General features: G+C 49.1%; 6 protein-coding genes and 1 non-coding gene across 7 annotated transcripts; 4 read left to right on the top strand and 3 right to left on the bottom strand.

Annotated features, from left to right (window-relative positions):
- Positions 1-8: 8 nt before the first annotated feature.
- LOC9644521 (RPM1-interacting protein 4) lies at positions 9-1230 on the top strand. The gene is made up of 4 exons (XM_024689031.1): positions 9-212; positions 284-721; positions 777-977; positions 1047-1230. The coding sequence occupies exons 1-4, from the start codon at positions 207-209 to the stop codon at positions 1071-1073; spliced, it is 672 nt and encodes a 223-aa protein (XP_024544799.1). The 5' UTR covers positions 9-206; the 3' UTR covers positions 1074-1230.
- TRNAQ-CUG lies at positions 1219-1290 on the bottom strand. Its single transcript has one exon. It is a non-coding gene; the product is annotated as a tRNA-Gln (tRNA).
- Positions 1291-1372: 82 nt separating this feature from the next.
- LOC9644723 (BTB/POZ domain-containing protein At3g05675) lies at positions 1373-3235 on the bottom strand. Its single transcript, XM_002983893.2, has 2 exons — positions 1618-3235; positions 1373-1557 (listed from the first exon to the last, which is right to left on the bottom strand). The coding sequence occupies exon 1, from the start codon at positions 3128-3130 to the stop codon at positions 1622-1624; it is 1509 nt and encodes a 502-aa protein (XP_002983939.2). The 5' UTR covers positions 3131-3235; the 3' UTR covers positions 1373-1557; positions 1618-1621.
- LOC112351348 lies at positions 3190-5867 on the bottom strand. Its single transcript, XM_024689029.1, has 11 exons — positions 5665-5867; positions 5465-5613; positions 5273-5410; positions 5113-5223; positions 4809-5054; positions 4559-4759; positions 4231-4515; positions 4060-4176; positions 3815-4003; positions 3330-3764; positions 3190-3269 (listed from the first exon to the last, which is right to left on the bottom strand). Exons 1-11 carry the CDS (start codon positions 5846-5848, stop codon positions 3246-3248), a joined length of 2079 nt encoding a protein of 692 aa, XP_024544797.1. The 5' UTR covers positions 5849-5867; the 3' UTR covers positions 3190-3245.
- A 96-nt stretch (positions 5868-5963) lies between these two features.
- LOC112351339 (golgin subfamily B member 1-like) lies at positions 5964-8583 on the top strand. Its single transcript, XM_024689015.1, has 12 exons — positions 5964-6009; positions 6061-6144; positions 6204-6438; positions 6517-6646; positions 6702-7080; positions 7127-7185; positions 7231-7626; positions 7692-7757; positions 7813-8022; positions 8083-8193; positions 8244-8366; positions 8422-8583. The coding sequence occupies exons 1-12, from the start codon at positions 5964-5966 to the stop codon at positions 8581-8583; spliced, it is 2001 nt and encodes a 666-aa protein (XP_024544783.1).
- Positions 8584-8620: 37 nt separating this feature from the next.
- Positions 8621-9265, top strand: LOC112351338. Its single transcript, XM_024689014.1, has 4 exons — positions 8621-8744; positions 8796-8935; positions 8993-9104; positions 9152-9265. The coding sequence occupies exons 1-4, from the start codon at positions 8664-8666 to the stop codon at positions 9263-9265; spliced, it is 447 nt and encodes a 148-aa protein (XP_024544782.1). The 5' UTR covers positions 8621-8663.
- Positions 9178-13591, top strand: LOC9644520. The gene is made up of 11 exons (XM_024689049.1): positions 9178-9436; positions 9492-10018; positions 10085-10259; positions 10321-10546; positions 10599-10735; positions 10787-11073; positions 11126-11338; positions 11402-11839; positions 11902-12492; positions 12548-13135; positions 13211-13591. The coding sequence occupies exons 2-11, from the start codon at positions 9761-9763 to the stop codon at positions 13466-13468; spliced, it is 3171 nt and encodes a 1056-aa protein (XP_024544817.1). The 5' UTR covers positions 9178-9436; positions 9492-9760; the 3' UTR covers positions 13469-13591.
- Positions 13592-13602: the final 11 nt, after the last annotated feature.

Here is a 13602-nt window from a genome sequence, read left to right as displayed (position 1 = left end):
CTTAGAATGACCGTGTCATACTCGCCAATGGTCTATTCTGCCAACACGAAGGAGGCGCACGAACAGCATTATTAGATTTCTAGGTCTTCTGCCTCTCTCGCGGAGATCTCTGTGCAGAGATCGATCATAGATCACTTAGCCAGCAATCGCAAGCCAGGACTCGATACTTCGCGAGATTTTTTTCTTCGGGACATCGATCGATCGCGATGGCAGTGAGTAGCAGTAGCTTGATGGGTCGATCGACTGGATCGATTGATTGATTGATTGGTTGGTTTGTTTGCAGCAAAGGAATAGAGCTGGGTCTCACGTCCCGCGATTTGGGAATTGGGATCCCAACGATCACGCGCCCTACACCAAGGTGTTCGAGTCGGCCAGAGCTGGAAGAGGCGGCCGATTGATCAACCCAAATGATCCATCCGAGAACCCAGAAGCATTTGGAGCGTTTCCTCCACCGCCTGCCACTGTTGCCCCAAAATCGCCCCATCGCCAAGAACAGCACCAGCATCAACAAGACAATCCGACGGATCCAGCGCGAAGATCGCGCACGGAGCAGCGAATTGGCAGCAGGGAGGACGGGGAATTCAAGAAATACATGGAATCGCCCGCGCGCTACCGGCAATCACCTGCTATGGTGGGAAGAACTCCATCCTCGTCCTCCGATAGCAACCGGCGCTACAATGGATCAGACATCCATCGATCGCCGCTCCATCCGCAAGCCAAGGTAAGAAGATCTTGGGCAGCTGGATTTCACGGTTTTGGATCGCTTGCTGGCACAGATTCCCGAGAGGAACGCGCCTGCATTGCCCAAATTCGGGGACTGGGACCCCAAGGATCCATCGTCGGGAGAGGGCTTCACGACAATCTTTAACAATGCGAGGAACGAGCGGCAGCCGGGAAGAATTCAACAGGACAGTGCTCCGGATCATCAGCAGCAGGGCTATGGACGAGGAGGAGGACATCCCGGTCGCAAGCAGCAAGTAAGTCCTCGCGACTCAATTGGAAAAAAAAGAAATTCTTTGACTGTTTCGATTCTTTCTTCCTTCCAGAGCAACTGGTTTTGCTGCTTTGGCTGATTGATCCATGGCGACAGACACTGAAAACTATAGTGCTACCATTTTTGTGATTGATAGAAAGAGACCATTGTTGCCAAAAGACCATAAGAAAGGTATGTACACAAAACATAAAAGGAAGAGATTTTTTTAATGCAAAGCTTAGAAGAGGTTTCGCCGAGATTCGAACTCGGGTTACTGGATTCAGAGTCCAGTGTCATCACCACTAGACCACGAAACCATTTTTCGCAAAGAGAGTTTTTTTTTTTCTTGTTCTGGGGAAACGCTTAAGAGAAACCAAAGTTATAGCTTGCTCGGTCCCAAAAGCTCAAACGATTCTTCTTGTTCTTGATATGATCTATACTTACGAACGCATGTTGAGCGAAGCGCTCAACTATATTTCATGCAAGCGATTCACAGAAGAGACTGTACAAAAGCGAAAAGCTTACCCCCACAAACGCTAAAAGCTTCCTCGTTGACGAAAGACACGCCATCCAGCATTGACGCACTGCGCAAGAGCCCAAGAGATAATCAGAGACGATCGAAGACCAAATGCGCAAAGACGAACCTTTTCACGAGTTTTCGCTAGCGCCTGCTCGTCGGAACCACGTCGCAAAAGCCATGGCCAGGTTCGAGCTCTCGTCCAGCCCGCGGGAAGCGAAGCTCAGGCACTGCTGGAGAAGCTCCTGAGCATCGCCAACCGGAAGCGTCGAGATGAGCTTGAGGAACACCTCCTCCAGATTCTGGTGGAGCTGCTTGTTGCAGTTCGCCGACACCGCGTTCTCCTTGGAAGTTATGAGAACTGGAAGCCAGTCCCTCACCATCTTCTTCCTCACCTCCCTGGAAACTAGGATGGATCCAGTGACCATGGCCTGAGCGAGGCGAGATGTGCACCGGAGTAGAACCGCTGGCAAGCCGGGGACATTGTTCCTCCAGACGTCGTCCATGAAAGCTCTCTTCAAGTTGGCAGTGAAGGAACTCTGCTCGCTCCACTCGAGCACGGCATTCTCCGCGACTTTGAGCTCGATCATCCGTTCCACAAGCCATAGCAAGTGCCTCCCGCTCACCACCGCCGTGTGAAGATTCTGCCGCTGCATGGCTTCGATCTCGTCGTGCCTCCCGCGGACGTTCGGGCTCGAGTACTCCTCCACCGAGTCCTTGACCGTCTTGAGCCCATTCTTGAAAGCGTTGTCCAGGACTAACCTCACAGTCTCCCTCGACTTGTGGCTGTCGAGGATCTTCCCCACGAAGAGCTTCACGCTCGCAGCGTTCTGATGGTTGTGGGTGGCGGCGTAGACGAGCTCGCTCAGCATCGTCTCCACGGCGCTGTCACTCCCGGGGATCACCCTGGCGATGATCTCCGGCGTCTCCTCGAGCTGGAGATAGTTGAGAAGCTGGAGGATTTGCTGCTCCTCCTCCCTGCTCCAGGGAACAGCCTCGAGGAACTTCAAGCACCGCGCCATGCAGTCGTCGTAGAGAAGCTCGGCGGCCACTGGGAGAAGCGCCAATGCGGACTGGACGTCCACGATAGCCTCGCTGAAATTCTCCGTGTAGAAGAGCCTGAGGATCCCGAGGTAGACCGGCATGGGAGAAGTGGTGTCGATCCTGAGATGCGTCTTTGGAGGCTCTTGCTCGGCCGCCATGGAAGCCTGATCGTCGCCTTTCCATCGCTCGGACAGGAGCGCTGCGAAATACCTCGATTTGGCGAGCACTTGGGAGTGGAGATGGAGCACATTCTCCTCCTCGTCCCCGATGAGATGCACCACGACGTCGGCGGAGGATTCCTCGCCGAAGGAGATGATCCGTGCCTTGTCTGGATCGACCTTGACATCCCTGGAACCCTGTTCTTGCAGCTGCTCCTGGTGCTGCTGCTCGTCCCCGGCGCAATCTTCTCGATTCGCGGGGAAGCCATTACCTGTGATCTGCCCCACTCGGCTGCTGTCGCTCCCAGACGATGATACGCGCTGCCGCTTCCTGGCCATGGCGCTCGCGATCTCGTCCCTCTTCGCCATTATCCACTCTACCCTAATCTTTTGTTTGGAGACGAAGAGAAATATCCTTTTATCTGGACCTCTCGCCATCCCGTCCAGCTCAGAGCTTGGCTACCTGGATAAAAATTCCGAGAGCTACAGGCACACGATGATGCAATCCACGATAGATGATGAGAACTATAGAAAAACAAAACTTTGAGCCGCATTACACGAGTTTTACGATAGAAATCTGTGACAAACAAGGAACACGAATGAATCCATAAAAGAAAAGAGAGAACTTTGTGAGTACCTTGCGCGGTTCGCACTTGACGATGCAGTCCAGCAGAGAGGATTCAAGCACCATCGCGCTTGAATCCTTCACGAGCTCGCATTTGCCATCCTTTTCTCTGTAGACGGGGAACGTTCTAGTCGAGGGCGAGGTCGAGTGAAGCTCGAAGTTGAAGCCGCTGTCATGGAGCTTCTTTGCGAATGACACCGAGAGAATGTAGCTTCCAAGAGGACTTACAGCACTGCACAGCTCCAGGTCCTTGTTGTCCTTGCAAGCGTAGCGCCTCACAAGCTCGTAGCTAAGCGAGTTCTCGTTTTGGAGCTCTCGGAATCCAATGACGTCCATGGATGGTTGCCATTCCACCGTTTGAATGGTTAACTCCGATGCTTGTGCCTCTGCATATCCAAAAAGGAAGGGATCCGCTATCCTTGCCTGTGAAGTTGGATCATCCAGCACCTGAACAAAAAGATATAGATGGTGACCGAAATGCTTTTAAAGAACCTTGCCTGTAAGTAATCGAGACCTTTCTCCGCAAACTCTGAAATAAGGCCTTCAATAGCTAGAGTTTTCAACACTCCGCCATCGCCAGTTACCGACTGCAAAAGTTTCCATGGTGACATTCTCAATATCTGGTGATCACCAGCGACATTGTTTGTGTCAAAACAGGGAACTGTTTCTACGGTTATAACGCAGACCTGCATTCAAAGAAACAACGGGAAACTTAAGCTTGAAAAGCTAGCTATAGTCTTACTTGCGTGGATTGGAGCCCGAAGAATTCTTCTTCGTCCAGAAGTGAACGAATCGGTTCAATGAGATCCGAGCTGGTACAAATGAACCAAGGTATTTGGCAGACGTCTCCTGGAAATTCCTATGTTCCCACAGTTAGTGGTGAAGACTACCTTTTATGAACAAGAGTACTCACGAGCGTAGCAAGGTTTTCAATTGCTCGAAGATGTTGAGCAAGAAGCTGGAGTCGTGATTTTTGTTTGTCCAGTTTTTGATCCCCGTCGTCATTCGGACGTATCAAGGAAGCAACAGCCACTCTATTGCTTGCAATAACATCGAGTCCCCGCTTCCAATAACCTTTTCCACTGTTTGTTTCGCCATCTCCGGTATGTGTGCCTTCTTTCATCCACCTCTCGAGCTCCTGCTTGGAAACCGAGGGAATCTCGGGAAGCTTGGTGAAGCCACTCAACCTGCATTCGTTCTTTACAGGAGAACATTAACAGCAAAAATATGCACGGTCATACCGTTTTAGAACGCTCGCAAGCTTTCACAAAGGACACTTGAAGAGCTTTGAAGTCGATGTTCAAAAGCTCCTTCAGCAACGAATCTCGCTCTTCTTGCTCGCCGACAGAAAGTCCTGCTAAAAGGTGGTCCTGTTTGGATTTTATCAGACTTTTCTTTAAGCCACTCTTTCTCATTTGCAACTTCCGCATGGCTTTCACCTCCTATAAGAACCGTTAATTCGGCAGATTATAGAACTCACTTTCGGCCTACCTCTTTGCGTGCTTCAGCTTTCTCCTTGCGTTTCGCGGGCGTATTCAGCTCCAGTAGCCCCTCGGGAGGATCCACTATCACTCGCCTTTGCTCCATATCAACCACGGGAACTATAGCTTCGACAAAAGGAATCCAAATAAGAGGGCCCTCACCAACAGATGAAGCTGGATTTCGTTGGACACGCAGCAAGTCACTGGCTCCAAAGTTGCACATATCAGCAATAGTTCCAATGTTTTCCATGGAGCTCTATCATAAAATATAGTAAAGTAAACAAGGCATGAGCATGAACTAACCAAATTCATACCTGGACAAAAACGTCCATGCCTATGAGATCTGGAATGTAAAACTCGCCTTCTTCCAGAGCAGGCCGTTCGTCACGCTTGACAAGCATGGTAGCACCAATATACTTCGAAGCCTGAAAAAAAATACAAATTTTGTCAAAGAGTAAGAACATCAGAGCTTACCTTCTCGACCGAGTCCACATTTTTCAGCGTAAGCAACCAGCACGGTAGCTTGCCAGCTCGATTTCTTCCACTGACGAGATCCACGCACTCTATCGTCTCTTCACCTCTCTCGGAGATTTTCATCCATCGCTTCCCAGGCTGAAAGAAGCAAGATAAACCTTACAAATTGTCCTTGTTCTAAAGAGAACTTGCCTTCTCAAATCGTTCTTGAGGGAAATCGGTAGAGGACCGAATCAGCAACTCCCCACGAACTCCATGCTTTCTAATCACAACGCCCACCTCCACAAACTCATCCCTGACCTTGTCTTCGTCTTGAATCGATTCAAGAGATTTCTTATCCACTGTGCCAGACAAAGCATCAAACGAGAAAGAATGCGTTCGCTTGAGCTTACCAGTGGCAAGAGTTGTGAACCTGGTGCCGCAAGAAATCACTCTCGCGGTGAGAATCCGAGCGCCATTGCTGCCATCGGTGCTGCTAATCCTGGATGAAGATGGAGGCCACGATGAAATGAATGTGATTCCCGAGCGAGGAATCGAAAGGACATGTGAAGAAGAAGCTCCGAGCGCCAGCGCCATGGGCAAGCATTCAATCTAGGGATTGTATCAGCTCCCGGCATTTCACAAGCCCTAGAACAGAGCTTATTTGAATTCTAGGTTTAGCGGGAAGAGGGCGAGCTAGGGTGTGGTGGAAATGGCGCTCTCCTCCCTCGCCGATGCGCCATCGCTCTCCAGATCGTGTAAGTTCGCCGAGAACCCTCCCATTTGATCCTTTTCTCGTCTGTTTGCAGCCGAATCGGGCCTTCCGCCGCTTGGACGATCCTGGTCCCGTGCTCGTCACGACGACAGATCGATAGATGCGCTTTTTGATGAAGGTAAGGATGTAGAATGAATTGGTCTAGAGCTGAGAGATTTCCTACTTCGTTGATTCAAGGTCTGGTAGGGATTGACGAGGAAAGTCCATTGGAATTGCCAGTGTCCACAAAGACGTCGAGTGTTACTGAAAGTACACGCACTGATTCAGCTCAAGGCAGCCACTCTGTGAGCTCGTTTACTGTCAAAAACGATGATGCTGAGAAACAGTGCTCCACTCCAACCATGTTTCCCAGCGTGAATCCCACGATGAGCTCTCCGACAGAAGAATGCAAGCCAGAGACGCCACCGGATGAGTAAGATGGAGAAAACACTTCATCCAGCGAAAAGCATTCGAAAATCGACACTCCTCGTTTGATTCACATTTTCGACAGGGAAATCTTCAAGAGGAAATGGAAGGAAAATCTCGCTCCACCTCCAAGCTTGGAAAAGAAGAGTTCCTTTGACAGCCTTCTCACTCATGTTTCGTCTGTTAAACACGACCAAGAGCCTCGGAAGAAAAAGGTACGTCGATCTCATATGGTTTTTATTCTCTTATTTTTCCACGTTTATTTCACAGGATGACGACTGGGGTGAGAGCTCAGATATCCTATCTATGCTTCCGGATGGCTCGGAGGGTGACTTCAATAAGGCAAAACCGGAAAGAAGGCCATCTAATATATCGAAGAAGCCAACGACTGAAAGACCGGATACACCATTTGAGTTTGGTGAGTACCAACCTTCGTGCCTCTCGGGAAAAACTCCTATAGCCGGAAGAAGACGAATGAGCCCCACAAATTTCAGCTCAACACTAGGCAACACGGAGGGAACGGGCAAGCTCTCAGATAGTACGAGCCATACAAAACGAGATGGAGACGACATTTCGTTAATCATCCCCGTTACTCCTCCAGTTGACAAACAAGCCAAGCCCAGTCCGGCAATCCAGCAACGTGAAAAAGGTATGAACAGCCTCAGTTTTCGTTGGAAAAACGTTGTATTTTTCAGCGCAACCAAAAGCACACCGAGTTTCTTTTGCAAGTGGTCTCGAAAACTTGAGTTCGCAGGTAAAATGCTTCGATATAGTATGCTTCTAAGTTGCTGCTTTGCAGGAATCTGAAGAATCAGGATCAGACAAGCGTGCAGTTCCTGAGAGTGGGAACTCGGAAAGCACATTGTTTGAGAGGCTAAGACAAACTCTAGTCTCGAAAGGGATCCTTGAAAGCGAGAAAAATCAACTAACAGATGAAGTCAAGCAACTGAAGTCTGAGAACTCCTTACTGAAGGAAGAAATTCTTAAGGTTGAGAAAGAAAAGCTGCGAATTGAGAGGGAGATTTCTGAGATTGAAATCTCTAGCAATTCAGCACTGTGCAAGCAATTTTCAGAAGATAAAGAGGAGGCACAAAAGATTGTTGTGCAGCTATCATCTGAAATCCATCTTTTGAAAAACACTTGCATTCTTGCGGACGAGAAGCTGTCGTCATTACAGCGAGTTTACCAAGAAGAGGTACCTGTTTTTACGTTTCTTTTTCTTTCAACAGATTGTTCTGAAATGTTCTGAAATGCATGCAGGTGGATATATTGAAAATTTCCCATGCGAGGGAAATGGAAGCCAAGGAGAATCAGCTAAACAGCGAGGTAAACGGATTTCTCCTTCTTCTCAATCTCTAGGACCTTTTCTGCCTTGTTGTAGAGAGCATTTGTGGCAAATCAAAAGCATACGATGGAAATGCTCACGCAGCTAGTCTCAAAATCCAATGACTGGTGTACTAAGGTCGACGAGATACAGCATTGGATGGTTACAGAGAAAGAGAACTCTAATAAGTTCAGGACTGAATGGCTGGACGGGTTTGAGAGATCAATGCATCAGCAACACACGTTCATGAATGAGTGGCAAAACCAGGTTCAGCAAATTCTGAGTTTTACGTGTTTCTCTTCTAAAGCCTTGCCATGGATACTGCAGTTGGAGGAGCTAATGCGAATTCTTTCATTGTCTGTCCATAACATTAAAGATTTACAGACTACTGAGAGGGATAGTCTCCTCAGAGAGCGAGCACATTTGCAAGCGCTTCAGGTTTGAACTGATTTCTTAAGTCGCAAATCAAAATCTGTTTTTGTAAGTAGGAAGCTGTCCAACGTGAGCGATCCCAGTCTCTGGCGGATCTTACAGCGTCAAGGCAGAAGATGGACGAGCTCAGAAGTATGTGTCTTCAAGAAAAGGAGTCATTTCTTCAAAAGTGCTTTGAGGTCAGAACGTCATTTGTTTTTCAAATTTAGCCACCAACCAACAGATGAAATGCAGGAAAAAAAGGAACTTGCTGGTAAACGTGATGCAGTACTTCGAATGAAGGAACAGCTATATCATGCAGATGCCTCACTTGAGAAGCAACTTGTGGAACATGCAGCGAGAATACAAACTGGTTTGGTGGCTGTGGTAGTTTGTTTCCGAGTTCTTTTGTCTTGACAAGATTTTTTCCTTGCCCTGTGCCACCAGAAACTGGAGAGTTGTCCAAACAACGATCTGATCTAGAAAGAGCGCGAGTTATGGCTGCTGAGATTGCACAGGAAGTGGAAGATGGACGGCGGGACCTAGAGATGCGATACCAGGAACTTGACAAGGAAAAGGTGCAAAGTTTTTCAATACCTACAAAATTATGTGAAAACAGTTGCTTTCAGAGATTCTATGACACTGAAAATTCAACAACGGACGCAAGGCATAGCTGCGGACGAAAGAACAGGTCGAGGACAGGTAAACAAAAGAAGCGTGCTTCGGACCCGACCACTCCGCTCTTCAAGTTGATACAGCACAATCCATGGTAAGTTTCCATTGCTTTAGCCTTTGTTTCCTCAAAAAGTGTGTTTTTTCCATGCAGGAATGACACTGTGAAGCAACTTAGAAAGAAAGTTAAGCGCAAGTTTGACATCGCAAGCAGTTCGTCGTGTGCTCCTCAAGGGGCGGGCGAAGAACTTATGGCAAGCACGGAGGTATGCTTCAGAAGCAATGAGAATTTTTGTTAATTTTCGTTTCACAGGCTCTACTTCGGTTGCAAGAGCAGCAGCAGTTCTTGCATGAAGCCGAGAAAACCTTGAAGTCTAACGAACAGTGGACCAAGAACTTTCTTAGCAGCGGGAAGAACATTCCTTAGTTATATGCTCGGGGAGTTTTACTTTAAAAATGCCCCTCAAGAAGATACCCTGGTGGAATTCGTGGATATCCACTGTCGACTTTCGAGTGGCAGGCAAACGTGGAAGGGTGGGCGGAGGGAAGTTGCGTTTTGGGTTCTTAGGGCGCAGCCGTGTCAGCGCCATCGCCTCAGGTACTGTTACCATCATCTGATGAATTTGGCATGATCTTGGCGATCTTCTTTCCAGGCAACACCGCTCTCGCGCTTCTGGCATGGAGTGGTTCCCTCCCTTTCGATCCTACTAATGCTTCTGCTGCTAAGACTTGGTAAGAACAACTTCAGGCTCAGGAACATAGTTTTTGCCGGGAGGACAACCATGGGGATTTGCCACTGGCTTTTGGTGCTCACCTTCTACCTGGGAAAAGAATATGATGAGGATGGAATTCGGTAGTGGATTGTAGCTCAGGGGTACAGGTACAGGCTAGAAAAACGTGAAAAGTTTTGGACTTGGTAACGATGGAGGCCAAGTCAAGTGGAAAGCAGGTTGCTGGTCGGCATGCTTTGGCGAATTCTGCGAGCCGGGACTTATTCGCTGCTGCTCGAAATGGAACAGTGCATGATGTGGAGACCGCTCTCTCTGCTCTCAAGAAGATTAATGGTAGCGTCGATGCTCGGGACAGGTTTGGCTCGACCGCCATGCATATCGCAACCTGGAGGAATCACGTTCCGATCGTGAAGAGGCTTTTGGCTGCTGGAGCTGATCCTAACGCTCGGGTACGTTATTGAAGTTCTTTTTTTGCCTTTCGATTTCTCACTTCTTCTCATGTTCGCAAATTTTAGGATGGAGAATCCGGCTGGGGAAGCTTGCACAGGGCTCTACATTTTGGTCACCTTGCCGTTGCCGGTGCGCTTGTTGACGGTGGCGCTTCTGTGTCCTTGGATGATTCGAAAGGTCGACTTCCAGTCGACTTGGTTTCTGGTCCTGTCAAACAGGCTGTTGCTCCATCTTGCAGAGGTGAGCTGAGGTTTCGCACCATCATCTTAAGTTACTAAGTTTTTTGCTTTTTGTCCTGCAGGAGTTGTCTTGAAGGAGCTTTTCAGCTGGGGGAATGGCTCAAACTATCAACTCGGGACAGGCACAGCAGGCATTCAACGCGTACCATGTCGAGTTGAGACTCTTCACGGTGCTGATATCGTCCGAGTTTCAGCTGCAAAATTCCATAGCACAGCAGTTAATTCAAGCGGCCAGCTATTTTCCTGGGGATATGGAAGGGGAGGACGCCTGGGACACGAGGACTACAGGTTTGCAATGCAGAACTTATTTCGTGTAAACCATTTCGGTTCCTTCTGGCAGTGGAGAAGTTGCAGTTATAGCACCTCGTCAAGTTACTGGCTTATGCGGACGACGGGTTAAAAACGTTGCAGCTGCCAAGCACCATACCATCGTAGCGACGGAGGGTGGTGAAGTTTATACATGGGGTACAAACAGAGGTGCGAAGCATTTTTCCATCCCCTATCCATTCTCACATATTGTCTTTACAGAAGGACAGCTTGGTTATCCTGCTGTAGACACTCAATCTACTCCAAGGCGTGTATCTACTTTGAGAGCCAAAGTAGTGGAAGTTGCAGCGGCGAACAAACACAGCGCCGCTGTTACCGAGTCCGGAGAGGTTTACACTTGGGGATGCAACAAAGACGGCCAGCTGGGATACGGAACTTCAAATTCCGCTTCGAACTGCGTACCACGCGTAGTGGACTATTTGAAAGGAAGGAAAGCCTTGGCCATCTCCGCTGCAAAACGTCACACTGTTGTGATCGTAGAGACCGAGGTAAGTAGCTGATTCTCCACGCATGATCGACCTTACACAAGTTATTATGCAGGTGTTTACATGGGGCCACAAAATGGTGTCACCCAGGCGCGTGGTGTTAGTGAGAAATACAAAGAAGGCGGGACAACACCCACTGAAGTTCCACTTATCCGAACGCCTGCATATCGTCGCTGTAGCGGCGGGTGTGGTGCACAGTACAGCGATCGCTGCGGATGGCTTGATTTTTTCGTGGTTGTCTGCTGATCCACAACTACATGCACAGCAGGTAATCTTCGTTTGTTCTATTGTTCCTATGATGTTTATACTAGCTGTTCTTCTTTTATGCCAGGTGCTGACTATGACTGGACATCATGCGGTGTCCGTGTCTGCGGGAAAATATAGAACGGCAGTAGCAACTTCTACTGGAGACGTTTATGCGTGGGACAGTGATAAATCCTCCAGTCCAGCTCCGCTGCGCATACATGGGATCAAACGCGCCACACTTCTGGCTGTAGGTGAAACGCATTCACTAGCTGTGACAGAGATCTACGTGCCTGCTTATCAATCGGACTCGGAACCTCTGGTTCCAAATGAAACTGCTACTGACGACAACGGTGATGACGAGCTCGTTGTCACGCCACCGAGGGATCCAGAGGATCGTCTTCCCTCTTTGAGGGACTTATGTCAAAAGGTGATAGCAACGACAATCGTCGAACCGAGGAACGCATTGCAAATCCTGGAGTTTGCAGATGCGCTCGGTGCTGATGAGCTGAAACGCTACTGCGAGGTATGTGTGTGCTGACTGCTCAACTTTCTCATAGTAATAATCTGTTTTTCTTTTTTCTTCAGAGCCTCATATTGCGTAATCTGGACTACATATTTGCATTCTTTGGCGCGAGCTTTGGTACAACGAGGTCATCAGTTCTAGCCGACTTGGAAAAGTCCTGGGATGCCTGTTCTTTACAACCATGGAGTCATCGACAGCTCCCAGTTCCCAGCGCGACAACACCTGCTATCGTGGACAGCGAAGAAGACGACGCCGACTCCTTCGCGAATCCAAGAATTCTCAAAGACCAGTTGTTTCCAACGCCGCCCGGTGCAGGATTCCTTCAGGAAGACAGCGCAGGAGATAGAGCTACCAAGCAACTACGTGCGATGCGCAAGAAGCTCCAGCAGATTGAGTTGCTGGAGATGAAGCTCTCCAAGGGACAGAGCCTGGATGACCAACAAATGACCAAGCTTAGCACCAAGAAATCAATTTTGGAGTCTCTCAGGATCTTGGAAACGCAAGAGCCTGAGACCAGTGGAGAAGTTTTTCCCGAGACCAGCTCCAAGAAGCAAAACCAGCTGACTGACGAACGCTCGAAACGCCAGCGTCGCAAGAGCAAGAAAACTAACAGCAAGAAAACTGAAGTCCAGGTTCCTGACAAGGTGGAAGAGGTAAGCTAGTCTCATATCATGCTTTCATCTCAGATTATTGATCTTTCTTTCACAGGTGGCGACTGATTTTAAAGAGGACAGCGTCGCAGAGATGGAATCCAAGGTTCTAGGATTCAGACTCCCGTCTCCTTCTGCAGAAGTGACCAGTGGCTCCGACCTTAAAACGGAAGTTTCTAAAGCTGACGATGGTCGCTCCAAAGCAACCGTTAAGAAAGCCAAGACGAAGTGTAAGAAAGGTGGCCTCTCCCTCTTTCTAACGGGTGCTCTGGACAAAGCTCCGGAAACCATTCCGCCGCCACCGCCGCCGGTTCCACTCGTTGCGAAAACAGATGGCCCAGCTTGGGGTGGTGGTGCTCTCAAGCGCGGCAAAGGAGCTGCGTCTCTCTCCGAGATTCAAACCGAGCAGAAGGCCGAGTCAAGCAACACCAGTGCTAACAACAAGTCAGTGGCGATGCAACGCAAGCCTCCGGAGAGCTCCCCTCGCGAGGCAGCGGCACCGGGACACCAGCGCATTCCTCTACAGCAGTTTGTTCGATCGCCGCCAGCTCCAGCGATGAGCTTCACACCCCCGAAAGCCGCACCGTGGACCGGAAGCTCATCGCCTGGCGCGTTTCCATCGCTGAGAGACATCCAAAAGCAAGAGGTAAAAGTCTTGTCCCGAGGTGGTGGTGCTTTATTGATCGTGTTTCTTTTCTTTTTTCTTTTTTTTTTTCTCCAGGCCAAGCACAAGGAGCAGCGAGCATCGTTTAGAAGCCACCAAGTTGGAAGCCCGCCAGTGGTTGGATTCGCCGCTTCTTCGTTCGGCAGAGATGCTGCCGCTAGCAGTAGCGATCTCTCGTCCGAGCATCCCAGCTGCTGGTACAAGCCCGACACGAGCAGTCCGTCCAGCATTCGCTGCATCCAGATCGAAGAGAGAGCCATGAACGATCTCCGCCGCCTCTACAAGAACGTGAAGATGGTGAAGCCCGATTCTTGACACAGCCAAGAGCTCCTTGGTTGCTCGTCAATAAGAATGGAATGATCATAAGCATTCCCTCTCAATATTATCTTTGGTCTTACCTAGAGAACTGAAACGAACTAATTAAGAATGGTAACTCTATATTATCATTG

Source organism: Selaginella moellendorffii, unplaced genomic scaffold (assembly GCF_000143415.4).
Source record: "Selaginella moellendorffii unplaced genomic scaffold, v1.0 SELMOscaffold_60, whole genome shotgun sequence".
Classification (NCBI taxonomy): Eukaryota; Viridiplantae; Streptophyta; class Lycopodiopsida; order Selaginellales; family Selaginellaceae; genus Selaginella; species Selaginella moellendorffii.
The sequence above is the reverse complement of the archived record's forward strand: the minus strand, read 5'-3'. Positions and strand labels throughout refer to the sequence as shown.